Raw genomic sequence first — 23,934 nt, 5'->3', positions numbered from 1 at the left:
CCCCCCATCTTGATCCTATCTCTCTTGTGTCCTTTTCTCTACTAGTACAGATGGCGACCAACTACGATGAGAAGGTCGAGCACGACACATCTCTGACCGAAGATGTCCGAGACGAGTATAAGCAAACTATTCCTGAAGTTCAATCCGTCGCTTCCGAGTTTGTTGAGGAGTATCAATTCACATGGAGAGCTTCCATCGTCGGATCTCTCTTGGGATGTGTTATTGCTGCATCTAATACTTACCTTGGTCTGAAGATTGGTTGGACATTTGGTGCCTCCTTGTTTGGTGCTATCTTCTCTTTTGCCATTCTCAAGCCTCTTTCCAGAACTTTGCCACCAAAGTGGGGTGGTGGTTACTTTGGCCCTAAGGAAAACTGTTCCGCTCAATCTGCTGCAACAACCGCTGGCGGTTTGTCCGCAGGTTTCGTCGCCGGTATCCCCGCCATGTACAAGCTTGGACTTATGACCACCCCGGAGCAAGATGCTGGTACTCTTGTTGTTTGGACCCTTTGTGCAGCTTTCTATGGTCTCTTCTTCGCTGTTCCTCTTCGTCAACATTTCGTCGTTAACCAAGACCTTGTCTTCCCTACCCCTCGTGCTACTGCTAACACTATTATCTCTCTTCACAACTCTGCTGATGGTGAGAAGCAAGCTATGGCCAAGGCAAAATGGATGGGTATTTGGTTCGCCACTTCCTTCCTCTGGGCATTGATTGCTTATTGGGTTCCTTTCTTCGATACTATTCATATTCTCTGGTGGATCGGTCATGATGCTAACTATGCTCCTTTGATGTCTGCTGATGCTGATTGGGGTTGGTCTTTCACCTGGGATATGCCTTTCTTCGGTGCCGGTCTTATGACTCCCGGATCTACTGTATGGGCCTTCTTCGTTGGACAATTGCTTCCTTTCGGTATCATTGGTCCCGCTCTTGTTCAAAGAGGTTATCTTGTTGGTGGATACGGTTTCAAAGCCGCTGGTCCTACTGCTCAATCTTTCTTTTTGTGGCCCGGTATTGCTCTCATGGTCTTTGCTACTTTGACCGAAGTTCTTGTCCGTTATAAGTCCCTCTGGCGTGGATTCCAGCAAGCTGGTGTTGAAATTAAGAAGATTTACTACAAGGTCACCAAGAAGACACCCAAGAATACCTCTGAGAACATTGTTGAGGATAACCAGTATGCCGCAGAAGAGCTCGTCCCTATGACCTGGTGGGTTGGAGGTACTCTCGCTTCTTCTATCATGACTTGCGCTGTTATGGGTAAATTATTCGGAATGGCTGTATACCAAAGCATTTTGGCCATCGTTCTTGCCTTTATTCTGTCCTTCGTCGGTCTCCAAGCCTCTGGTGAAACTGATATCAACCCTACTGGAGCTGTCGGCAAAATCACCCAACTTATCTTCGCCCCTATTCCCGCTGGCAGCTTGTACCAGCTTCAAAAGAACAACCTTTCCGCCGGTAACATCTCCGCCTCCGCAGCTGCTCAGGCTGTCGATATGGTTGGTGATTTGAAGACTGGTCAATTGGTTGGTGCCTCCCCTCGCTCTCAGTTCTACGCTCAGTTGGTTGCTTCTTTCTTTGCTGTTGGTATCAGTGTTGGTCTTTTCATCTTGTTCGCAAAGGCATGGCCATGCATTATCGACACCGATCCTAATGTGTAAGTTTCATTTTGCGGAATATGCTACTAAGAATGTGTTTTAATTGACTGACCTTGTTTTCATCAACAGTAAATGTGAATTCGGTCTCGTTGCTGTTAACGCCTGGAAGAACGTCACTCTTTTGCTTACCGGTGGTGAAGGCATTCCTCGTGAATCTGCCATTATTACCGGTGTCTGTGCTGCTATTGGTATCATTTTCCCTGCCGTCAAGTTCTTCTTCGTTCCCGAGAAGTATCACCGTTTCTGGCCATCCGTCTCTGCCGTCGGTGTCGGTTTCATTAACACTGCCCCTGAAGTCCCTATTGCTATGGTTGCTGGCTGGACAGCAGGAAAGATCTGGAAGCGCATTCGTGCCACTGACTACGATAACTTCATGTACGCAGCTGCTGGAGGTCTCGTTGCTGGTCAAGGTATTGCCGCTATTCTCAAGGCTGTCCTCACCATTGGAGGAGTCGAACAGTGGGCTACTGCTGTTTCTTGCATCGACCAAGATGCTTCCAACTGCCCTTAGAAACATTTATTTGCATCTGGCAATATCTATGCTCTATTATCCTTGTCAACCTCTTCAGTTCCGGAGTCGTCATAAAACATAATGTATTTATATATAATTTACACTCTACGGATACTTCTGTAGACCTAATGGTCATAATAAAATAGCTGTATGCAATGATAATTGTGAAGGTATTGATGCGGGGAACGCTTTTTTTTTTTTTTCATGCTTTTGGTGTCCAAATCCTCATTGTGCGAATGTCGAATCGTTCAGCCCGAATATGAACTGATCAGTTGTTATATAGCACATGATAAAATAAAACGTGTAGATCATCCTTATGGCTCGTAGTAAAATTTATTTCTCATTCGTAACTGTGTGAAAGCATTAAAATAAAGTGGGGCTAGATTGAGATATCACATTGGCATCCACACCTCCTACACCAGGTTACAAAGAAGTGCTAGCTCTTCCGAACAAAAAGGCGTGGGTATGGTATCGATCAAAGTAATCGGGATATAGACTCCTCAATGAGGGACAAAGCATTGGGTGTTGATGCCATGCAAAGTTTTTTTTGACTATTTTAGTCCCATTGGTTCCTGCCCAATAGATGAGGAATTTTGCTTTTAGACACCCCACGCTTTGTGGCATCGTCAACAATGACAAAGGTGGACGAGCTGTTGACAATCACGACGCGAGAGAAGCAGAGTTTTCGTTCAGTTGAACCAATACTCTCCTTGGATGAGCTAGAGCTGACGGAAGACGATCTGGAAAGAGAGAGCGAACGACGCTTTGACTTGAAGGAAAAGCCAGAGAAATTGGAGATTTGAAACATAGGGTTATCGTTAGAGTTGCTTGGATCGTATAAAGAAAGGAATGGGTTGGGTATGGTTGGACTGGAAAGCAAAAGCTTAGGAAGTAAAGATGAGAACGGTGATAAAAGGGATTATCAAGTGGGGGAATACCGCTGAATATATATCTGTCCCAATGTTGGCTAAGGGTTCATCTTTTTGATTTTTTGGTGGTTTAAAATGGGAGACCCTCTAGCCTGGGCCCACATGAATTTCCACCACATAGCATGACGGCAAAGTTCCTGGATTTCTCTGCGGCATCTTACTGGTCGTTTCTACTATCCTCATCAGCCGCAGTGCCTATCTCTTTCTAAGCTGAACCAACCACATCCAGCTGAGATAGCAATTGAGGAAACGAGTTAGAAACATGGATTAAATTGTGGCCTAAAGTATGCTATTCTTGATCAATCATACAACGGTAAATTAATCCTCAAGCATACTTATTGCACCTCCTTAGTCTTTTTATGTACTCCTAAGAGTCACGATGCCGCAACCGCAATTGGCCTTGGAGAAGCACCTTGTTTAGCTTTGGCGCATAAGCCATTGCGTCCGAATGATTATCTACCTTTTGTGTTATTCTGTTTACTTGCCAATCTTGCCGCCGCTAGAATTAAATAACAAAGCTCTTCAGCAGCCTTCATCCATTTAAAACAGAGTAACCATTGACAGGTAGGCATCAACATTGCCTGTTTAGCTCATCAGCCTCGTGCTTGATTTAAGCAGCTTGCCTATTAATTTCTAAAATGGTATGCTGTGAATTATCCAGGGAGGGTTCTAAGCATTCTATATTCGACATCTTGGTTATACTACTCCTGATATTGTATGCGCTCCTACTCTACCTCCCATTCTTGCAAGAAGCCTTGACAAGTAGGGTCCAGATTTCATAGGAGATATTGAAGTATTGCGAACTGATCGGTGGCTGGTATGCTGAATGCTTGATTTCAAAACGGTCCGCTTTGCAGCGGTTATTCACCACCTCGAACACTTACGCAAGCTAGGGGTATACCCATGGTTATGTCTAGAGCTCATGATTGGTAAAGAACTTGCCATGCACTGCTGAAAATTCCAATTTGCTCTTCTATATAGTATGGAACACGTTGCAATCCGGTTCCGAATCATGTGGCAGACCTTTGGTTTACCAATTGATCGTTCTACCGAGTCTTACACAAGTATACCTATACCGTATTTAAGGTGATAAACGACACTTGGTAACAAATTGAGTTCATAAACGCTTTATACAATGAAAGTATTGTTGATCTCTACAAAAAACTAAGTGGTGTCTTGCAAATCGTAGCCTATGGTCTACCTCCTCGACCTCCTCCTCTTGTATAACCTTGACCACCGCGTCCTCGACCTCCTCTACCACCGCGATCACTGTTTTGACCACCTCGGCCACCTCGGTTTCCACGGTTATTCTGTCGCTGTTTGCTCTCGTCTTCCTTGACCATGTCGATAATTTCCTCGGGAACGTTCAAGTACTTGATTGTATTTCCACGAATATAACATTCAGGTAGACGCCAAAAGCGATCACCATCTGGACTGGTTTGTATAACTTCGCGCAGGGTGAGATTCATCCAGTTGTCGCAATTGACCAAGTGTCCGTTGAAAGTCTCGCCGTTTTTTAATTCAACCAGCATAGGATGACCAGAGGCAGTGTGCAAAAGTGATAAGGGAAGCATGGTATATGTTCTTGATTATGTTTCGCAATTCAGTGCGTGTTTTATATGGTGCTATCGCCCGTCGTAAGGATATCGAGTTAATTAGAGGTGAAGGTTGGTTAAAATCGTCTAGATCAGATTTAAATGATAGCAAGTGTTAGTAAAGAATTGAAGGAGCCCAGCATTACTCGCAATACAGAGCTGCAACGTCATTGATCGTATCTTATTACAATACATACCTGATCTTTGTCAACAACTACCGTACGTCCCACGCAAGCAGATCTGGATAGTTCACCACACCGAGGAGGCCACAACAGAAAAGACTTGAAGCTGCGATTACTTTAGTAAAATAAATTTGTTGACAGTAACGATGACGTTATCCCCGCTGCCACAGGTAAGCCGAACCTTCAAAAGCCACCAGTTAGTGATAGAACTGGTAAGGTATTACCTCCAGCATTTATAATGAACGCACCAGATCGATTCGAACTATTCGTGATACCGGAGGGGAAGAGAAAGTTAGTGCTTTTGGATTCAAACGTAGGATTGAATTTGCAAAAGCATACTAATTAAAGCTTCTTCATCAGAGTGGAAATGGAGGAGGATACCAAGATTCCTAATGCAGCTACATTCAAGATAGAAAGAGAAGATCACACTCTAGCAAATATGCTACGAATGTAAGAAATCAAAAATCTGGAAAAAACGTCCATAAGCAATCATAACAAACCATCAAAATTATCTATAGGCAACTCTTGAAGGACCCTCGCGTACTGTTTGCAGGTTACAAAATACCGCATCCTTTGGAACACAACTTTGTTTTGAAGATTCAGACAGCTCCAGATACGACACCAGAAAATGCTTTGGGTGATGCCATTACGGAACTCATTCAGGAAATAGGACAGTTGAAGAATAAGTTTGAAATGGATGTGATTCGTCAGCGAGCCTTTGAGGACGCCAAAGCAAGTCATGGAGCAGGAATGGATGGAGATGACATGGCATTAGATCCACATCGTGCTGGCCTTGACGTCGATTTCTAAAAGCAACCAAAAACGTCCATTTAATTTCGGCAATTCACTACTTCAGCTTCAGCAATTTGTAGACAGTTACCACCCGCCTCAAAACAAAAATGAACAAAAAATCAAACATGTAATATAGCCATCTCAATTTGTAGTTTGTCTTTTGGTTCTTATTATTAAAGGAGATAAGATATGAAAGCGTCCATATCCATAGGAAGCATATGATAATGTGCATCTTCTTACTCGTTATAACGAGGAGAGGCATGGGATAAGATAGATACGTTTTGACTAGATTTGTTCGAATTGAATGCCAACCTGTTGCAGCCGATCTATTAAGTCGGTTTGCCAAAAGGCAACGCTAGGTGTCAAAACACCTACAGGGACGTCCCTCTTTTGCTTGCCCTCAAGCAATGCCAATGCAGCCTGAACAACCATGCGAGGAGTAGCAACATAGCCTGGTTCTGGCCCATGTACCTTGGTGGTTATGTCGACATTTGGTTGAGCTCCAGGGGCTGGGGGTGCTTTGCTCGAATAGCCTTTCGCGCGTAATGTAACTTCGAAACTTGTTTCTTGTAATTGTTGGTCGGTAGGTCCATTTCTAGAAAACAGTCCGTACGAGAAAAACTCGGGGTACTTGAGAAGTAAAGTTCGTCCCCAAGGCGTAGAACTGAGACTTCCGAAAATGATCAATACCATGTAGTATAGAATAACTACTAAGAGAGATGGAAGAATGGTATATGCTGCAAATTGAACGGTGGGAGGAAGAGCTTGTTTTGATGCTGAAGGGGTCACACCATAGCCAGTTAGAAATAGTCTTTGCGACAATTTGACAACCGAAGGATCTGCAAATACAAATGGAACGACGTACGCCTGAAGTTCATCATCCCAATTGTACCATTTATGAAACTTCAATTTCGGTCCAACGGGTCGCGGGAGTGGTGCGAGATTAGAGCTTTTTCTGATTTCGCGGAGCAATTCTACAGAGCTCACGCCGTGCACTACACGCATTCCGAATGAAACAGTCAGTTTACCTTCCCATGAAACTCTGCACACTTTTCACCAATTGGCTTACCGGCAGATTCGTATGTAGCATAATTGCCACGTAAGCCTGATGGACCAGTTTTGAGCTTGAAAAACATCTCCATTTGTGTCGGCAATTGATTTTCCTCTACATATAGATTTTTGGTCCAAAGGACACCTAAGTCTGTGGGAATCTGTAATTCAACAAGGGAAGTATTAGTGTTAATTTAGGTGTCATGCAAAAAATTCTCGGCAGACGTAGGAAATCACATTTACACTATCAAATCCGCACGCATGGACAATAGTAACGCCACTCTTCACGGCTTGATCATGGTAGGTTCTCTGCATCCTTTCAATAAACTCTGGTTCCCCTGTAATGTCTACATAATCGCAGAAGTTTTCAACGCAGGACCTAACAACGTATTCGCCAAGGAAACGAAATGGGCCAACTGCATTAATGATAACTTGCGAGGTTCTCGCCATAACATCGATAGATTCGCGGTTGCTAACATCGGCAATAACAACTTGTGGCATGGTTGTTTTAGGATATTTTGCTGCCAGGGCTTCTGCGATGCTGTCTAGGCGTTCTTTGGTTCTGCCTGCAATAGCCCATTTGAACGCCTTTGGAATTTTGTGCTCGTGCTGAAGGCGGAAGATCTCCTGGACAATGAATTTGCCTGTGAATCCCGTCGCTCCAAAAACTGTGATGTTGACACGGTCAGTGGACTGCTGCTGAGATAAACTGCTTTTGCTCCTTGTCAATACCATTAGCGCGTAGAGTAAGTATTAATCCTCCAGAGTTCACTTTGCCGCGGTCGGATATGGAAAAAAAAAATGCGGTGTGAGGTGAGATCTGCAAGGAACGCCGATTTCTCCTTTTGCTCCTTATTGGGATGTCCTTTGCTCGGCTTTTTGGCTTGTTCTTGTTGCTCTCTTGAATCCTTAATGAGTACGTACATTTGCACTCACAGAAACAATGATTTAGCAATCTGGTCAACGAACAACTGGTTCCGTCCACATGGGTTTGTCCGACCATACGATAACCTCTTTCTGATCAAATGGTCCCTGCTGCTCATTTTTGATCTCTGCTTTTTCTACTTCCTCAATCATTTCCTGGACGCCATCACACTGAATCGAAAGGACGCAGGAGAAGAACTTGATACCATTTTCGACGGACGCCTTTTACTAGATACCGCATGGACCTATCCAATATCCTTTTTGATTGTGTTTTTATCATTTGACAGTGATGCTTTGAACTGTAAATTATTCGGAAAGACCCTTTCCCCTGAAGCATTATTTCCTTGACCCTGTGCCTTATGTATAATACATTATGGCTTTTCTTAGTGTCCTAACGAAACTCCTTAGCCTGACCACGTCCTTGATCGACACTGAAGACGGATCTGTAGCTAAAAAGCGAATTGATACTCCTCGAAGCCAATCATACGTGCGACGAGTCGGTGTTTCTGTTGTGAATGCCCGTACTGGACTATGTGGCATTTGCCGGGTAAAAGTGTAAGGAATCATTGTAAAATGTTCAAGGAGATAATTCTGTCGAATGTGATGATAACCAATCGGTACAGACCCGAGGCCACGCGCCACTGCAAGTCGTGTAACAAATGTGTTTCTGGAATGGACCATCACTGTAGATGGTTGAACTGTTGCGTAGGAGACAAAAACTACAAGTTAGTATTACAAGAAAGTCTTTAACACGTAATATCCCTGACGTTTTTAGCTGACTTCGATTGAAAGATATTTTGCTACTCTAATCACTGTAGCTACATTGTCCTTGATATGGTACCTATGGCAGTGCATCCACGTGCTGTATTTATCATTCACAAAAAGTGATTTATACTCCACTGCAGGTAAGTAAAAGCAATGGGAGCTACCGAAAAGTATAATCAGCTTATCAATTTATTGAAATTGTGTAGTTCGACAGTATCTTGGCCAGTCTGGCAGCGAGACACTGCAAGCTGATACAACGACATATGTCAACGAACAGCACATTTTGCTAGCCAGTGCATTGTTAACGTTGGCTACTATTATTGCCCTTTTCTCCATGTTACGTCTCGCATTTTTCCATATTCATTTAGGTAAGGGTAGGCAAATACTTAGAACACCACAAATTAATCAATTAATGGAAATGTGTTATTTTGAAAATAGCTTTTCTTGGACTTACAACAGCAGAGTATCTCACTCGAACTGCTCTCAAAATTAATCGAAATTCGAATTCAGAGTATTGCCGTTTTGACGATACGACACCTGATTCTGTAGAGAAGTCCGGCGAATACCTTTCCGGAGATGAGAACGATGACAATATATGGCGACGCCCATGGACTCCATCGCCAGAGGCTGTCTCCTCCAAAAAATCATACCCTGGATTCATCATGAGAAGACTTCGAAAAACATGGAATGCCTTCGCAAGACCTCTCGTACAGCCATGGTTTTCATCTAATCGCGGTGCTTACCGATTGGTTGATTTACCTCAACCAATGCTCAATAACGTAGAACCATACATAACTCACACAACAAGACGGGGTGATGAAGGTACCAATCGATCTTCAGAGGACAATGATTTTGAATTTGGTACAAAAACAATTCGACCGCCAATGCCTTTATACGATGGATCTGAAGCTCCAGACTACAGTGACGATATGGGTCTAAACTTTCATATTTTGAATGATCTCGATACTCCCGAATACCATACAAGCAAACCAGCCAACTCAAAAGATAAAGCCAGACGATTGCTGGGTTTAGATGATTGAACTGGCAGAATTTTTCACATTGTACATAATTTGACGATGATATATTGCGTTTGACTTTCTTCTTTGTGCCCGCTTGATTAATATCAATGAATCTATCGCCAAGGTAGATATTTATAAGTGTAGCTTTAGTTAATACACTCGTTTTTCTCATCATTTATTCCATATTACATTGAATTTTGAGTGCGAGAAATCTGCCTATTGGGCATGCCGGAGTAAATGCTAGCGTTGTCATCAAAAGCCCATCCAAAGTCCTAGGCTCAGCTGCTCTGGATGCTTGGGAAAACGACTTTACTCGCCTACAGCACGAAGGTTCTATCATTTCACCGCCTGACATAGTATCATATCTTAGGTATAGTGAATGTGATGAAGATACTATGACATTCAAGCAAGAAAAAGAGCCATCCAACGCGGCAACATGCGATAAACTTCATGACACTCAAACCATAGTGGCTACAAAAGATAACGATGGAGACGACACCTTCTGTTTTCAATGCTTCAACCATGACTGCAACTGCCTTGTTGAGTGCTGCATTGACTCTGCGGACACTTCCACACACACCGATAGTAAGCACAATCGTTTTTGCCAATTTTTTATAAATGCACCCCTTTATGACCTTCGAGCTAGATGCAAGGTTTCTAGAAACTTTGTCTAATACATCGGATACCGAAAATGAATCGAGTTTTAGTGGCGACCAGACTCCATCACCGACTTGCCTACCAGATCATTCGAACGGATTTTCATTGTCGCAACATAGCTCTGAAGAAAACGGTTTAACTACCTATGACGTGCCATCACAAAGCTTTAGCGGTCTGAGAGGTACTTCGATATTACAAAATGAATTGAGGCGATCCAGCGAATACAAAAACGGTATATCAACGCATCAAAAAGCAGAAGAAAATTCGATATTCATTGCAAAAAGACCAGCTCCCAAAGAGTACGCTATTAAACATCAAAGCCTAAATAATTCTGCGTCTCTTGTTGTTATGATTGTTCCATCCAATGAAACCATACTGAATTTACTGCCTCGATTGGCATTAGACAATGATCTGAATGACATACAATTCAATAGCACCGCTGTAACATGGAACTCACCTCGTGGCCCGGATGATCTCTATTCCCCACGTTGGCAGCGTGGAATTGGTCCCAAGAAAGAAGGGCTGTGTCCCCTGTGTGATCCCACCAGTGATGTCTCCATATCTATACGTAACATGTGGCTCAAAACGAAAACAAGTCGCTTTTGGTAAGTTCTAAAAGCGCAAGTTTGTGATAACCTTTGGGAGCAACATGATCTCATTACAAGACCGTTTAAACACAAGGTATCATATGAACTTTTACCACGGAATATCCGCCTCAAATGGAAGACCCTACTCACCGCCCGTAAGGCTGAGAGCGATAGACAGAGAACATACGTCAAATACAGGAAAGCACGTCATCGTTCATCAGGGATACTGTGGCCAGTGCGGACAATGGGTGGATCTTCAAGCAAGGCAGCCGTTGATGGTACCGGAGCTGAAGGTTAGAAAACTCAGATGATGGTTAGCTTTGTAGCATGGTTACTCATTTCGGGCAAATACCAGTGGTGGAAACATACCCAGAAATGTCATGTGTTAGGCGAAAGATATCAAATTAGTGATGTAAAATGTCTAGCAACACCATCCATTTCCGTTTTATTACCTCCAATGCTTCAATAGCATGCGATGTGTATCATAGTGCGGAAGTGTTACACTCTTAAGATTATCTGGCAATAGCACCGTTATATCGAATTTGTATAGTTTGCTTGGTAGAGCTAAAACACATTCATTCGATAATAAGTCAATATAGAATTAAGGGAATCCGGTGAACCATAATAAAAATTCGACACTTTAAAACCCACCCTTAGTGAACAGGCCTTGTTTAAAAGTTGGATTTAGATATGGCAAAATCAATTGAAACAGTTTCTTAATCAGTTCGTTATCTCGTCTTTGTTTTCGTTTATAGTAGTATAGCTTCTTCCATATATAAGTTCACAGATCAATTGGCCATAGGCTGTATCATGCAACCACGATTGGAAATAAGTTTATGCTCATTATTAGCTGAGAGGTATACGATCCAGTTGACCTCCTAGGAAAGTAGTTTGGAATAGATGGTCTGATAACCGACAAATATGGTTTAGTGCACCCCGCCTTTTTCACGTTGTAAAGCGACATTTTTTATTATCTTCATTTAGTAGAGGAAGGGAATTTCAACCATTAAAAAATCGTTCTAGAAATGACGTTTCAAGCTGTCCATTGGGGCTAAGCGTTGATGTAAGCTATCGCGCGGCAAAAATAAGCCCTTACTTTTTCACAGCATGTTCCAAATAAAAAAAGGGTACTGCCGGTTTGCTTTCACCAACATATTTCACTCAGGATAACTCATGTTTGGTAACTGAAAACACACTGGACGGTAGACTCGTTTACAGTGAAACTGTATATTATATGAGGTCATCCTCTGGAATAGGATAAGCTCGTTCGGTTCATGGCAATGTAAGCTCCGCAACCTACCTCGTCCCTAGAATGTGATCACGGAAAACAAATGAACACTAGTATGAAGAAGCCTGTGTTTATCATCTTCCAGCTATGTTTACTTCGAAACATACTACCTGAAAAACGGCAATACAAAATCACCGCTGGTAATGTAAGCCAGGCATATATTATCGATGCAACCGTAGCTAAAGCCATGAGTTACCCGTGCACCGGAGGTTTAATTAATACCTCGTCCAAAATGAGAGCCAGATCTTATCAGAGCTATTGATGGTTCAACTCCGAATCAGATTTTTTTTTATAATCAGCTGCTGAAACCTACCCTGGGTATATAAAAGTGCAGTCATGTTCTACCTCGCTTCTTCATTGACTCGTTTATATCGATTCATGCCTGCTACTGAACGCATATTACATATTCACAACATGGTTTCTCCTCAAAAAGCTCATTCCACTATCGCCTTCATTGGAGGAGGTAACATGGCCGAAGCCATTATCGGTGGACTTGTCTCCAGCGGTCACCCTTCGTCAAGCATCAGTTTTTCTGACCTGGCCCAAGAACGACGAGACTACATGAAGACAAAGTACCCAAGCATCAAATCATCCGCAGACAATCTTGATGTTGTTGCTGATGCCGAAGTAGTCATCCTAGCTGTCAAACCCCAGGTATTGCATAACGTTATCAGTGGCATTGCTCCAGCGCTCCTGGCCAAAAAGCCCCTCGTCATTTCAATTGTTGCTGGAATCGCAGCGGCTTCCATCAACCGATGGATTGGTGGTGGTGAAAGTGCCATTGTTCGATGCATGCCTAACACCCCTGCTCTCGTGGGCGAAGGTGCAGCTGGCCTGTACGCAACCCCAGCAGTAAACGAAGCTCAGATGGGTTTGGCTGAGAAGATCGTCAACGCTATCTCCAAGCAGACCATCTGGGTCGACTCTGAGAGCCAGATTGACACTGTCACTGCTATTAGTGGATCTGGACCAGCATACTTTTTCCTTATTATGGAAGCGATGGGTGAGTCATACTGAAATTGATGGATCATGCACAGACCAATGAAGATTGGATTTTTTAATGTGGAAAGCCTAAATTGGATTTGTTGAACCTAACTTCATTACTTCTGTTTAGAAAATGCTGGTGTTGAGGCTGGATTGTCAAAAGAAGACGCAAAGGCTTTGACCATTCAGACTTGTTTGGGAGCTGCCAAAATTGCTCAAAACTCGGACGAAGAGCTCGCTACGCTTCGTCGTAAGGTTACCAGCCCCAAGGGAACAACTGAGGCTGCTATCAACGCCATGGAGGATGGAAAAATCCGTAATGTTATGGCCAGTGCTGTTCAAGCTGCACAGAAGCGTAGTCATGAACTGGCTGAGATTTTCGGTGAACAATAGAAACAATACTCCCACAAAAACATCCTTACAGATACATTCTCTTCGATTTTTGTTTGTAATTCTTTCGCACATTGACTTTGTACTATACGCTCGAACTCATCTCCCTTTTCCTCGCTTTAAATATTCCCATTGTTATCCCGTTAAAGAAAATACAGCGGCATCAAACGTGTCCCAGCAAACCATCATTGCTTCAATACCATAAAATTGTAACAATTGCAAACCAAGTATACATAGTAGAGTGAGGTTTATTTGATGCCCTGAGTTGATCTGAAGATTGTATAATAATGCTAAAAGATATGCGTGCAAGGTGGTGTTAATATTGCGTTGCAGTGGAGTGAGGTGTTTTGTGAAAAATGCAAGGTGCGTGTGTGAATCAGAAGTCTAATATTTGCTGAGAAAACCAAAATCAGCATCGGTAGTATGCATGTCAGTACCGGCATGCACCTGAATATTGGCTCTCCAGTCCCGACATACGAAGTTTGCCAATTGCAGATGGATGTTTTGGCAGAATTGGGCGAAGGATATTGGGCTGCGGAGACGGTAACACTGGGTGTGCATGAAAGTACATGGTGGATGGTTCATTATGACGTGGAGTGCTGGGAGCAGATCGAATATGCAAACGTTCAAGCGGCAAAGATGGCGATTGTTCGGCCGCCCACGCAAAACGTGGTTCCCAATTAGGGTGGCTATTGGGATCTTGGGTCAAGGTAGGCGTATAGCTTGGTGTAGGAGTACTGGCACGGCTTTGAATGTTTTGTAATTGAAGACGAAAGGTCAGGTTTTCGGCTTGTAGATTCTGCAGTAACAAGAGCATGGAAAATTAGTGCTAAGCTGCGGAATGGCGCTTGCGGCATTTGCAATCTGTGGAAACATACCTTTATGTGCTGTAGTGTTGCTTTCAGTATACTGCCTTTGTTAGTTTTGATGTCTTTGGAATCCATTTGTGGGAGTATTTCGGCCAATTCAAAAATAGTGTGATTGATATGATCTCTTCGTTTACGTTCTATATGATTGTGATTTTCTTTACGCTTCCTGAGGCGTTCCATCATTGTTTTGCTATCAATCTCGCTTCTGCAGTCGTTATGTGAGTAAATGTGGTGTAAAAGACAAAGCCTTCATCAGCTTAATCTTACCTATTGAGTATGTTTACTCCGTTGACCTTGTATGCTCGTTTGTACTTTCGCTTTGCCTTGAATCCACTGTCTGACATGTCGCTCGAAAAGTTGATGAACATCCCTCCAGCATCCAAATTTTCTGTCTTATGCTCAGTGGCTCTATTCTCTTCATAGTTATCTGAGCCTGTCACATTTGAATAATGCTCTTGAAGGTCGGGAGTAGAGCGGTGGTCGCATCGCTCTAGCATTGCAACTTTCGTGAGGGGGAAGAGAAAACCAACCACTTGTAAGGCGCACCGTGGAAAAAAATTATCGGATCCCGAAAAACAGCGACCACGGTAAGCGTGATCTGATCTGGCAGCTGCGATTTGCTATAATAATAGGTGTTGCGAAAGGTCATTTTTGCTTGAATTGTAATTGAAAAACTTCATCAAGACTCAATTTAATGAAAACAATGCTAGTTTTCTTTGTTTCATCCAGCCAGACCACCTGGTTCAAAATGAATATCGAGAGACGATACGACAAAACGAATTCGGACTGAATATCCAGGCAAAACGACGATAGAGTCCCGCATTTCCATTTATACCTCGAAATGCTATTATTCAGTCAACCAGAAATATGAACGATGAGAAAAGACGCTCGTCACCATTAGAAAATCCCGTTATAAGTCAATCAGCCTTGACGTATTTGTAAGGTCAACGATGGCAAACTTTTTGACTTCAACATTCTGGTCATGAAGCGATTATGTATTCTTAAATATAAATTAAACATGCTATATAACAATGAGAAGACTAAAAGCTTATGCTTCAGGAAAACGTCAGTCGCTTTCTGTCTTTTGTAATTGTCGATGGGGAAGGGCAATTGATGTTTTCACATTCCGCCGAGAAGTAGAGCCTTCTTCTCCAGCATCCAAACCTTCCACTGCGGCGATGTTCAAACCTTTTCAAACTTCGCGTGCTATAACCGGTCCTCTGTACCTTCAGATTCGTTTACATTCTACAACCAATCAACCCAAGTTTGGTTTTGCTCTCGACATTGACGGCGTGTTAATTAAGGTACATACGAAGTCTTAACCTCATATAATGTCACTTCACACTAATACATTTCATTTTCAAGGGCAATCGTGTCATACCACAAGCGCAACGGTAAGTCACTTTTTTACTACTCAGAATCATGTTCGAGATCTTCAATTGTCGAGTCAAAACTGGCATACAACGACTGACATAATATTAATTATTATGATAGCGCCCTGAGACTTCTGAATGGAGAAAATGCGTCTGGAAAGTAAGTAGGGTCAATGGGCCCGATTTAGGCTTTCCGCAAATGTCACTTGGCTAAAAGGAATATTTCGGAAACCCTAGAAAAATCCCATTTGTACTTCTCACCAATGGAGGAGGCGTGACAGAGGAGAAAAAAGCAGCACAAATGAGTCGAAAGCTTGACATGGATGTAAGTGACTAGTGATGATAGACAACAAAAATATTGTCTACTGATCTCAAGTCATTCTCTATAGATTCTTCCGTCTCAGATTGTCCTATCGCACTCACCTATGCGCTCATTAGTCAAGAAATATAAAGATACACCCGTGCTTGTTGTCGGTGGACGCGAAAGAAGTTGCAAAGATGTTGCAGAGCAGTAAGTAGGTTTAACCACAAGTACAACTCTGATAGCATTTTCTGACATTCCTCACTACGAAGGTACGGCTTTCAGCGACCCATTCAGCCAGATGATATCCATCATTGGGAGAAAAGTGTGTGGCCATTTCGCCGCGTTACCGATGACGAAGCTTACGAAGCACAGGTGCGTTAAGAATGGCTTTCCACATGCGAGAATTCAATCGCTAAATCTCACTCATCTGGCAGAAACGATATGACTTTTCAAGAGAACCAATTGAAGCAATCATGATGTTCCATGATTCACGCGATTGTAAGTCTTATAAGTTGGTCTTTAGTGGAATGGCAAGCGTTGACACCAATTAAATGTTTATTAGGGGGTCGCGATCTGCAAATTATGATGGATGTCCTTCGATCAAAAAATGGAATGATTGGAACACAAAAGACAGATTACTCTGTACAAGACACGCCAGTGTATTTTTCCAACGTAAGTTAGGAAGAACTTTGAACGGTTTATATCAATAACTGACATAACATCTTTCATCATCAACAACTCAAATAGCCTGATTTTGTAAGTACCAGCTTTCTGCTAAATGCGAGTCCTTAAGACGACAAAGTCTAAAACTTTTACTTTGATTGCTTAGCTTTGGAGCAATGAGTTTCCAGTGCCACGATATGGTCAAGGAGCATTCAAAACAGCGCTTGAAGCCATTTACAAACGGCATACAGGCAAGGAGCTCAAGTCCACTTCTTTCGGAAAACCGCATCGAGCAACCTACGAATACGCTGAGAAAATCTTGACCTCTTTGCTTCCCAACAATACTCCGCTACAGCGAGTGTTCGCAGTTGGCGATAACCCTGCAGCCGACATTGCTGGTGCCAATGCGTATGGCTGGACTAGTATTTTGGTCAGAACAGGTGTTTTCGATGGCAAAGGCAATTCGAGCGAGTTTCCCGCTAAACTTGTCTGTGATGATATTGAAGAGGCAGTACATTGGGCACTTAACGAAGAAGGTTTAAAATAGATTATTCGTTTAGAAAAGCAATGTAGATTTCGTTTTGTAGTTACTATTTAGTAACTCAGTATGCAACAAATGGGAAAAAAGAAAGGGCATTTACATGTACAAGTGGTTGGCAAAGGTGAGGCTTGCCAAATAAATACAAAGCGTGAAGAAAAATCAGAGCGCTATAGTATAAAATAAATAATATGATGCAAAATGGAAGTCTATAGGGTATGATGCGACCATGTAATCTATAATAGGGAGAATGGGCATGAAAAACTAACCAAGATTTGCTGCCGCAGCTCTAAAGCCACGAAGTTTGGAGCATTCCTTTCTGGCATTTGCTGCCTCAGGACCATTCCACACGCCATTGGCTTTGAACTTGCGATTGTATCTCAGGCAAACCTCTTCTCGAAAGACCTCGTACAACTGGCGATTGTATCGACGCTCTCTCGTTCTTGTATCCTCTGGATAATAATGGGTTTGATGAATGAGGAAATCGTTGGGTAGCACCCAATATTCCACACCACTAATGTAAATCTCAAATAAGCAGGCTGCCTTATTAGCACCATATCCAATGAATCGTTCGTCGCACCATGGTGTTCCTTCCTTTTTGTATATAATGTATGGCTCGTATGAGTGTTGATACGATTTTGTTCGATAGGGCTTAGATGAAGTGTACCACTGGGTGTAATTGGTGTCCATGTGTCCAGGCAGCCATTTCTTATGGAACATATCAATCTGGTCCTTCGTCACCAGCTCAAGCAAGTCTTTCTTCGTGTTGGGGAAAGTTGCGTAATCTAGTCCTTCTGATTGCTTGTTGAATTCGAAAGCAGGAACAACGAGAGCTGCTTTTCCGCTTTGCAGCAATTCCATGGCTTTAGAACTTTGGCGGATCGATTCTCGAAAATTGGTACAAATATGAAAATCGACGTCTGCAATAAAATGAAAGTCAGGAAAAAGCCAGGATTAAAAATTGCAATAAAGCATAGAAGCACATGATTATACCTAGCATCATCACGTATTCTGTGCGTGCGAACAGCTTTGCAACATTTCTCCACAAATTAAATTGGCGGTCATGTTTGTCGATTATTAAATGGACATCGAGGTATTGTCTGACCAAAGGTTCAGTTTCATATATCTGCTGAAGATCTTCCACAATACTGTCGCGCTGGTCATCGTCATTGATATGAATGGCAGCAGATACCGGACCTGCATGAGATAAAGAGAGTAATTTAGATTCAAGGCTTGTCAAACCTGGCAATGGACCCCAGTCCGGTGGCGGTAACTGACCTTTGTAATTTTTGACCAGTCGTGCCAAGACGGGAAATCTATCATGCGTGACCAATGTGCAGATAGTAATATCGTTTTGGCTAAAGTGCTCGGTAGCCTTAAAATAATATGGAGTGACATTCGGTGCTCCCATGGACTGAGAAAAGGATTTCGATAATATAACACTCTCAGGTAACGTTTCGCTTTCACCTTCCAAGAAGAGAAACGTTAGATATAGAAGAAGCATTTTTTTTTCAATCCAATAGTCAAAGCATTACCTTTGCTATTGATCCACAGTGCGGTTTGCTTTCGTTTGGAATTTACCCATGTAGTGGAGGTAATTACATTCTCTGCCGGCGATTCAGAATCAAGAGAATCTCGGCTATTCAAACTCAAGTCAGCTTCGGAAGGAAGCGTTGGGAGATCCCGGTTGACAAGAACGTATAACGTTCCTGTAACATATAGAAAAATCATGTATTTGACTATTCGACTAAAATGTGGTTTTTCTGGTCGCATCCTTGTTTAAACTGTGAAAGAGAGCGAGGTAAAGGGAAGGAAGAAAAATCGTAGACATACAATTACGTTTTTCTTCAAACATGTCTGATACCAAATTTAGAACGACTCTTGAAGGTCCGACCAGGAGAAATTTTGCCAAGTTGCGGCAAAACAAGGCATTTTAAAATACGATTGGGTTGTTAGAGCTTTCATTAAAAAATATCTGCAGATCATACGCAAAAGCCGTTAGTTTATTCATTTAAAGGAACTGAAAGAACTGCTGCCGGACACCCATCTTTCAGAGCTCTTTTTCTGCTTTTCCTTGTAGAGATGTTCGTCTCTCATGTGGCAACTCCAGATATCTCGATAATCAACTAATCATCCTTGTGAATGGTAGTACGCAGCCTGAACACACAGAAAAAATAATTTGCTGAATAGCTGAAATTTAAAGCTTCCATAGTACACTAGAAAATGAAACGTTGCATTATCGAGGGCGAATGCCCTGCTTAAGCTCAAGCACTTATAGATCTACACCAAAGAGTATCGATAGAATGGTCTTCGTTAAGGCATTTTGGGAATATGCTTATGTAAGTCAATTTGTTTCATAGATTATACCTACTGTTCTGTTGGAAAGTTTTTTCGGCAAGTATTCACTTGAAGGGCCAAAGTACGCTAATTTATATAAAATTACTTCGTTAAATGATGCTTTGCTAACATCGAACTCCGGGAGAGGACACGGACCGCTATGGCCAACTTAGCGTTAAGTAGGATGAAGAGGATCAAAACTTATTATTTGCAAAAAGCCAGCTGGTCAATTAATGCTACTATCATAATGGTTTAATGTGATTATGACATTCAGATATTATAGCGTGGCTGTCATGTAAGAAAAAGTGGAACAAAAGTTTTTGAGTTGGCTTTTGATGATTTTGTTTGGAACGGGAGTTCAAATCTATTTTTTCGTTTTAGCTCGTATCACAATAGCCAGAATATGGCCATACAACGACATTTTCCAAACGACAACATGTAATAACTGCACAGCGTCTTTCAATCAGGCAAATTAATTTTAGGAAACAGTCTCTTAGCTAGAGATATGGAGCAAACAACATCAATTGAGCAAAAAACGTGGGGTTCCACATTCAAATAAAAAAATAAAAAATTATTTTCATAAGGTGATTCCAAAAATAGCGCAATTTTGGTGGTGACGCATATGTCACTGAGAGCGTACTTCGCGAAACCGCGACAAGTCCTGCTACTTTCTTTCTCAGTCATGGCTACCCATCATAGTTTCCCAGTGTTGAATCAAGTAAGTGATAACCTCCCACCACTACGCAGAAAAAAGCAGCAACCAACTACCATGAACTAACACGAACACTTTTCAGCAATTTATTGTTGACAAGAAATATAGCTTCATCAGAGAGTTAGGTCAAGGGGCATATGGAGTTGTATGGTGAGAGTTGTGGCAGTGATTTCCATTTTTGCAAACCTGATGACCGGCGTGAATACAGTTGGGAAATGTTGCCACTATCACTATAGCAGATATTGCTTGGTCATTCAGGGCGTCATTACTAATTCATTACTAATTGTAATTTCAACACGATCTACTTAGTGCTGCAACCAATACTCAAACCAATGAGCAAGTCGCAATAAAAAAGGTCACCAAGATCTTCGAAAAGCAAATTCTAGCCAAGCGAGCTCTGCGTGAAGTCAAACTTCTCAAGCACTTTAATGGCCATGAAAATGTACGTGCATATGTCTGCTTTTATGCAAATGCTTTGAAAGTAGAAATGTGCTAAACTGTCATGTCATCTATTAGATCACTGCCATTCTGGACATGGATATTCATAACGTCCATGATTTCAACGAAATGTATGTATCAAATGTGTTTGCCTTCCGCACACATAGACTTTTGTCTTGCTTATCTGTCCCTTTTTATTTTTTTCACAGCTACTTGGTGCAAGAATTAATGGAAGCAGATTTGCATCAAATTATTCGATCGGAGCAGTTGCTAACTGACGCCCACTTTCAATACTTTGTCTACCAAATTTGCCGTGGTTTGAAATATATCCATAGTGCAAATGTAAGTTATTAGCTTGGTACGTGTGCTGGTAAATACAGGAGAAAGGGGTCTAACTGACCAATGTTATTTGTAGGTACTTCATCGAGATCTAAAGCCCGGTATGTACTTTATCATATTATGAATAATTTGTCCTACAGGCTGAAGCTTATATCATTTACTTCACAGGAAACTTGCTGGTCAACGCGGATTGTGAATTAAAAGTCGGTTTTCATAATACTTATGGCAAAAGATTCTGTGGCGACAAGCCTCCTAACCAAGCCTTCTCTTTTAGATTTGCGACTTTGGACTGGCCCGTGGCTTCTCAGACTCGCCTGACAGTAACCAAGGCTTTATGACCGTATGTACAACTAGCCATGCATGAGTCGGATCGTGCATGCTATCTCACTAGCCATTGCGTTTAGGAATACGTTGCAACAAGATGGTATCGCGCTCCTGAAATTATGCTTAGTTTCCAAAACTATACAAAAGCTAGTAAGTTGTTCTCTCTTGGGATAATCTCATGATCGCTTTTCCCCTAATATGCCATTTATAGTCGATATGTGGTCCGTTGGTTGTATCTTTGCTGAAATGCTTGGTGGCAAGCCCCTTTTCAAAGGTCGCGACTGTAAGTAAATGATAAGGTTATGAAGTCGTCGGCGTCGAGGTTCTAACTTTTTGTTTTAGATGTTGACCAGTTGAATCAGATCTTGGGCATTCTCGGTACACCAGATGAAGCAACACTTCGACGAGTAGGAAGCGAAAGGGTACAGTATTTAGGTGACTTATGTAGCCAAGGTCAAAGCCATAAACCGTATTGAGACAAGGTTACTTTGATTTTTTAGGCACAAGTGTATATTCGCAGCCTTCCACCTATGCCTCGAATTCCCTTTGAAAAGTTATACCCAAAAGGTATGGTACATCATAAGGCTCCATATGTTATATGCAAAATAATGCCTCTCTGGTTCAATGTACTCACGGCTACTTTTCCCGGATACAGCAAACCCACTTGCAATTGACTTGCTCAACAAGCTATTGTGTTTCGATCCTGCCCTCAGAATCACAGTTGAAGAAGCATTGGCTCATCCTTACCTCTCAGCTTATCATGACGAAGACGATGAACCAGTTCACCATCAGCATTTTGATTTCTCATTCGAATCTGTGGAGGCTATGGATGATATGAAGAAACTCATCGCACAGGAAGTGATGTCTTTCAAGGCGAGTAAGCAAGCCATGCTTCAACCACAGCTTAGCCCTGGTGCCAACTTGAGACGTAAAGACAGGCAAGTGTTAGGATTTTCATACAAAAAAAACTTTGTTTGCCAATTATATAGTAACGCGCATAACTGCTTTAGCTTGTCAGCACAGGATAGAGAGGCATTAGAGAAAACGAAACAAGCTGCCGCCGCCCAAGGCAAATCTACCGATCACCAATATCATCACAGCCAAGGAGTGGCTGCCACTGCTGGCGGAAACATTCAACCCCCGGACAATATGCCAATGGAGGTGGATGAATTAGAACGAGAACTTAGCGGACAAACTCGAATTTGAACACATCAACCTTTGTAATAAACAGACATAAAATATATATGAAGATTGTGTATTTCGTAGCATTCTAGCAGCGCCAGTGTCATAGCTAATATAATATGGCAGTCTCTATAATCCTAATGGCTCAGAGATGCTTTGGTCAAGCGTTGGCAAGACCTCGATGGTATCCTTCCAAACTCTCTTTCTCAAAATATCACCTTCTGCTCCCAAGGTTATATCTGCGGTCTCTGTTGGCTGGCAGTTATGATAAAAGATGGCTTCGCCAGGAGTACCAGCACTGGGATCAATGCAAGCGAACAAATGAGTTTTGCAGCCTTCGTCCATGTTTCTGGCATATTTAAGGATGTGTGGTGGGAGGTTCTCACGCATGAAATCACTGTTGGTGGAAAGCACAAGGCCTGGGTTGCAGTTAGATACAACAATCTTGTGATCTTCTTCTACCGTGCTTTGGGTCATTTTCTTTGCGAATTCTTGAGTCCAGAATACGTTTAACAACTTTGTATCCATATAGCGCTCGCGTGCATCGCTATAATACTCAGGTGTGCTCATAGCTTTGATGACACTACCGTCTTGACCCGCTGATCTTAAAGTAGCCCAATAGTGAACTAGAAGTTATAGTACTGTTAGTCATACAATGTATGGATCATCGTGTTGATTCTCTCGAGCTCTGAGACTTACCATCCGAGGCAACGATCACAATACGCGGTCGGTTTGCGGGAGTCGATTTAGCGGCAGTACGTCTAATGGATGGCAAAAGGCTCAAAGCAAGCAATGATGCTGATAAATGGTTGGTTTGCAAGCTAAGTTGAAAAAGTTAGTTGGTTTCATTATGGCAAGGCCGACGTAGATGCTCGTTTTGATTGGCTTACACTTCTTCGTGACCGTCGCTGGTCATGTCCATCTCTCTACGGGTGAAGGGAAGCATACCAGCATTGGCCAGTAGGATGTCTAAATCCAGACCGGACTCGTTATACTTCTTAGCGAATGCCTGTACACTCTCGAAGGACGCTTGATCTAAAGGCCATGCTTCCACGTTCTTGAATCCGATTTCAGTCTTAATGTCTTCCACAGCTTTTTCTGCGGTCTTCATGGTGCGACTGGCCAGGATGATCTTGGATGGATTCATAGTGGCTAGTTTTCTAGCGCATTCTAGACCAATGCCTGTGGAATAAGGATCAGTAAGAGTTTGCAGTTCCAAAGCAATGTGTCTTAGCTACCACGTACCACTATTGCCTCCAGTGATCACAATGGTCTTTCCACTAAGATCTTGGTTATCGACATGGAGAGGAGCTGTTTGGGAGGCGGCAAAATCAGTTTCTTGCGAAAATTTCATGTTTTAGAGATTAAGGTACTTGTAGGTATCGTTTGACCAATACCTTGTCTTAGTTTTTATATTCAACGATGTCGGGTAAATTATGACCGGGCGGGTCAATTTTTGTCTGAAATCGGCGGCGGAATTTTGTTTATGCTTGGGTGCGTAATGCCTGCGTACGCCAGTAGCTGCGCGTA

At 42.4% G+C, this 23,934-nt stretch overlaps 12 protein-coding genes across 12 annotated transcripts; 7 read left to right on the top strand and 5 right to left on the bottom strand.

Moving 5' to 3' along the window:
- The first annotated feature begins 20 nt into the window (after positions 1-20).
- On the top strand, positions 21-2,336 carry K450DRAFT_234984 (uncharacterized protein). Its single transcript, XM_051588014.1, has 2 exons — positions 21-1,651; positions 1,722-2,336. Exons 1-2 carry the CDS (start codon positions 51-53, stop codon positions 2,161-2,163), a joined length of 2,043 nt encoding a protein of 680 aa, XP_051445876.1. The 5' UTR covers positions 21-50; the 3' UTR covers positions 2,164-2,336.
- Positions 2,337-4,263: 1,927 nt separating this feature from the next.
- K450DRAFT_234977 (uncharacterized protein) lies at positions 4,264-4,975 on the bottom strand. Its single transcript, XM_051588013.1, has 3 exons — positions 4,885-4,975; positions 4,351-4,774; positions 4,264-4,293 (listed from the first exon to the last, which is right to left on the bottom strand). The coding sequence occupies exons 2-3, from the start codon at positions 4,664-4,666 to the stop codon at positions 4,283-4,285; spliced, it is 327 nt and encodes a 108-aa protein (XP_051445875.1). The 5' UTR covers positions 4,667-4,774; positions 4,885-4,975; the 3' UTR covers positions 4,264-4,282.
- An 803-nt stretch (positions 4,976-5,778) lies between these two features.
- On the bottom strand, positions 5,779-7,623 carry K450DRAFT_234970 (uncharacterized protein). The gene is made up of 3 exons (XM_051588012.1): positions 6,955-7,623; positions 6,690-6,872; positions 5,779-6,564 (listed from the first exon to the last, which is right to left on the bottom strand). Exons 1-3 carry the CDS (start codon positions 7,444-7,446, stop codon positions 5,947-5,949), a joined length of 1,293 nt encoding a protein of 430 aa, XP_051445874.1. The 5' UTR covers positions 7,447-7,623; the 3' UTR covers positions 5,779-5,946.
- On the top strand, positions 7,387-9,648 carry K450DRAFT_234957 (uncharacterized protein). Its single transcript, XM_051588011.1, has 7 exons — positions 7,387-7,887; positions 8,006-8,190; positions 8,259-8,360; positions 8,428-8,540; positions 8,607-8,768; positions 8,839-9,543; positions 9,622-9,648. Exons 1-6 carry the CDS (start codon positions 7,513-7,515, stop codon positions 9,438-9,440), a joined length of 1,539 nt encoding a protein of 512 aa, XP_051445873.1. The 5' UTR covers positions 7,387-7,512; the 3' UTR covers positions 9,441-9,543; positions 9,622-9,648.
- Positions 9,614-10,925, top strand: K450DRAFT_234954 (uncharacterized protein). Its single transcript, XM_051588010.1, has 2 exons — positions 9,614-10,004; positions 10,066-10,925. The coding sequence occupies exons 1-2, from the start codon at positions 9,815-9,817 to the stop codon at positions 10,683-10,685; spliced, it is 810 nt and encodes a 269-aa protein (XP_051445872.1). The 5' UTR covers positions 9,614-9,814; the 3' UTR covers positions 10,686-10,925.
- On the top strand, positions 10,482-11,101 carry K450DRAFT_234953 (uncharacterized protein). Its single transcript, XM_051588009.1, has one exon. The coding sequence runs from the start codon at positions 10,726-10,728 to the stop codon at positions 10,972-10,974; it is 249 nt and encodes an 82-aa protein (XP_051445871.1). The 5' UTR covers positions 10,482-10,725; the 3' UTR covers positions 10,975-11,101.
- A 1,162-nt stretch (positions 11,102-12,263) lies between these two features.
- K450DRAFT_234949 (uncharacterized protein) lies at positions 12,264-13,542 on the top strand. The gene is made up of 2 exons (XM_051588008.1): positions 12,264-12,954; positions 13,066-13,542. The coding sequence occupies exons 1-2, from the start codon at positions 12,288-12,290 to the stop codon at positions 13,326-13,328; spliced, it is 930 nt and encodes a 309-aa protein (XP_051445870.1). The 5' UTR covers positions 12,264-12,287; the 3' UTR covers positions 13,329-13,542.
- A 35-nt stretch (positions 13,543-13,577) lies between these two features.
- Positions 13,578-14,719, bottom strand: K450DRAFT_234943 (uncharacterized protein). The gene is made up of 3 exons (XM_051588007.1): positions 14,462-14,719; positions 14,270-14,399; positions 13,578-14,079 (listed from the first exon to the last, which is right to left on the bottom strand). Exons 1-3 carry the CDS (start codon positions 14,689-14,691, stop codon positions 13,756-13,758), a joined length of 684 nt encoding a protein of 227 aa, XP_051445869.1. The 5' UTR covers positions 14,692-14,719; the 3' UTR covers positions 13,578-13,755.
- Positions 14,720-15,326: 607 nt separating this feature from the next.
- K450DRAFT_234938 (uncharacterized protein) lies at positions 15,327-17,209 on the top strand. Its single transcript, XM_051588006.1, has 10 exons — positions 15,327-15,498; positions 15,560-15,588; positions 15,689-15,727; positions 15,805-15,892; positions 15,957-16,078; positions 16,141-16,243; positions 16,306-16,369; positions 16,434-16,543; positions 16,619-16,627; positions 16,701-17,209. Exons 1-10 carry the CDS (start codon positions 15,373-15,375, stop codon positions 17,079-17,081), a joined length of 1,071 nt encoding a protein of 356 aa, XP_051445868.1. The 5' UTR covers positions 15,327-15,372; the 3' UTR covers positions 17,082-17,209.
- On the bottom strand, positions 17,080-18,884 carry K450DRAFT_234934 (uncharacterized protein). The gene is made up of 4 exons (XM_051588005.1): positions 18,608-18,884; positions 18,351-18,539; positions 18,066-18,269; positions 17,080-17,992 (listed from the first exon to the last, which is right to left on the bottom strand). The coding sequence occupies exons 1-4, from the start codon at positions 18,843-18,845 to the stop codon at positions 17,337-17,339; spliced, it is 1,287 nt and encodes a 428-aa protein (XP_051445867.1). The 5' UTR covers positions 18,846-18,884; the 3' UTR covers positions 17,080-17,336.
- A 1,192-nt stretch (positions 18,885-20,076) lies between these two features.
- On the top strand, positions 20,077-22,481 carry K450DRAFT_234927 (uncharacterized protein). The gene is made up of 13 exons (XM_051588004.1): positions 20,077-20,127; positions 20,204-20,271; positions 20,431-20,563; positions 20,638-20,690; positions 20,769-20,901; positions 20,975-20,999; positions 21,067-21,101; positions 21,173-21,238; positions 21,303-21,372; positions 21,434-21,505; positions 21,565-21,644; positions 21,723-21,789; positions 21,878-22,481. The coding sequence occupies exons 1-13, from the start codon at positions 20,092-20,094 to the stop codon at positions 22,426-22,428; spliced, it is 1,389 nt and encodes a 462-aa protein (XP_051445866.1). The 5' UTR covers positions 20,077-20,091; the 3' UTR covers positions 22,429-22,481.
- On the bottom strand, positions 22,481-23,787 carry K450DRAFT_234922 (uncharacterized protein). The gene is made up of 4 exons (XM_051588003.1): positions 23,650-23,787; positions 23,295-23,586; positions 23,104-23,225; positions 22,481-23,030 (listed from the first exon to the last, which is right to left on the bottom strand). Exons 1-4 carry the CDS (start codon positions 23,756-23,758, stop codon positions 22,534-22,536), a joined length of 1,020 nt encoding a protein of 339 aa, XP_051445865.1. The 5' UTR covers positions 23,759-23,787; the 3' UTR covers positions 22,481-22,533.
- Positions 23,788-23,934: the final 147 nt, after the last annotated feature.

This window comes from Umbelopsis ramanniana (genome assembly GCF_025399195.1).
Source record: "Umbelopsis ramanniana AG unplaced genomic scaffold K450scaffold_18, whole genome shotgun sequence".
NCBI lineage: Eukaryota > Fungi > Mucoromycota > Umbelopsidomycetes > Umbelopsidales > Umbelopsidaceae > Umbelopsis > Umbelopsis ramanniana.
Note: the sequence above shows the minus strand (reverse complement) of the source record. Positions and strands in the feature narration are given on the sequence as shown.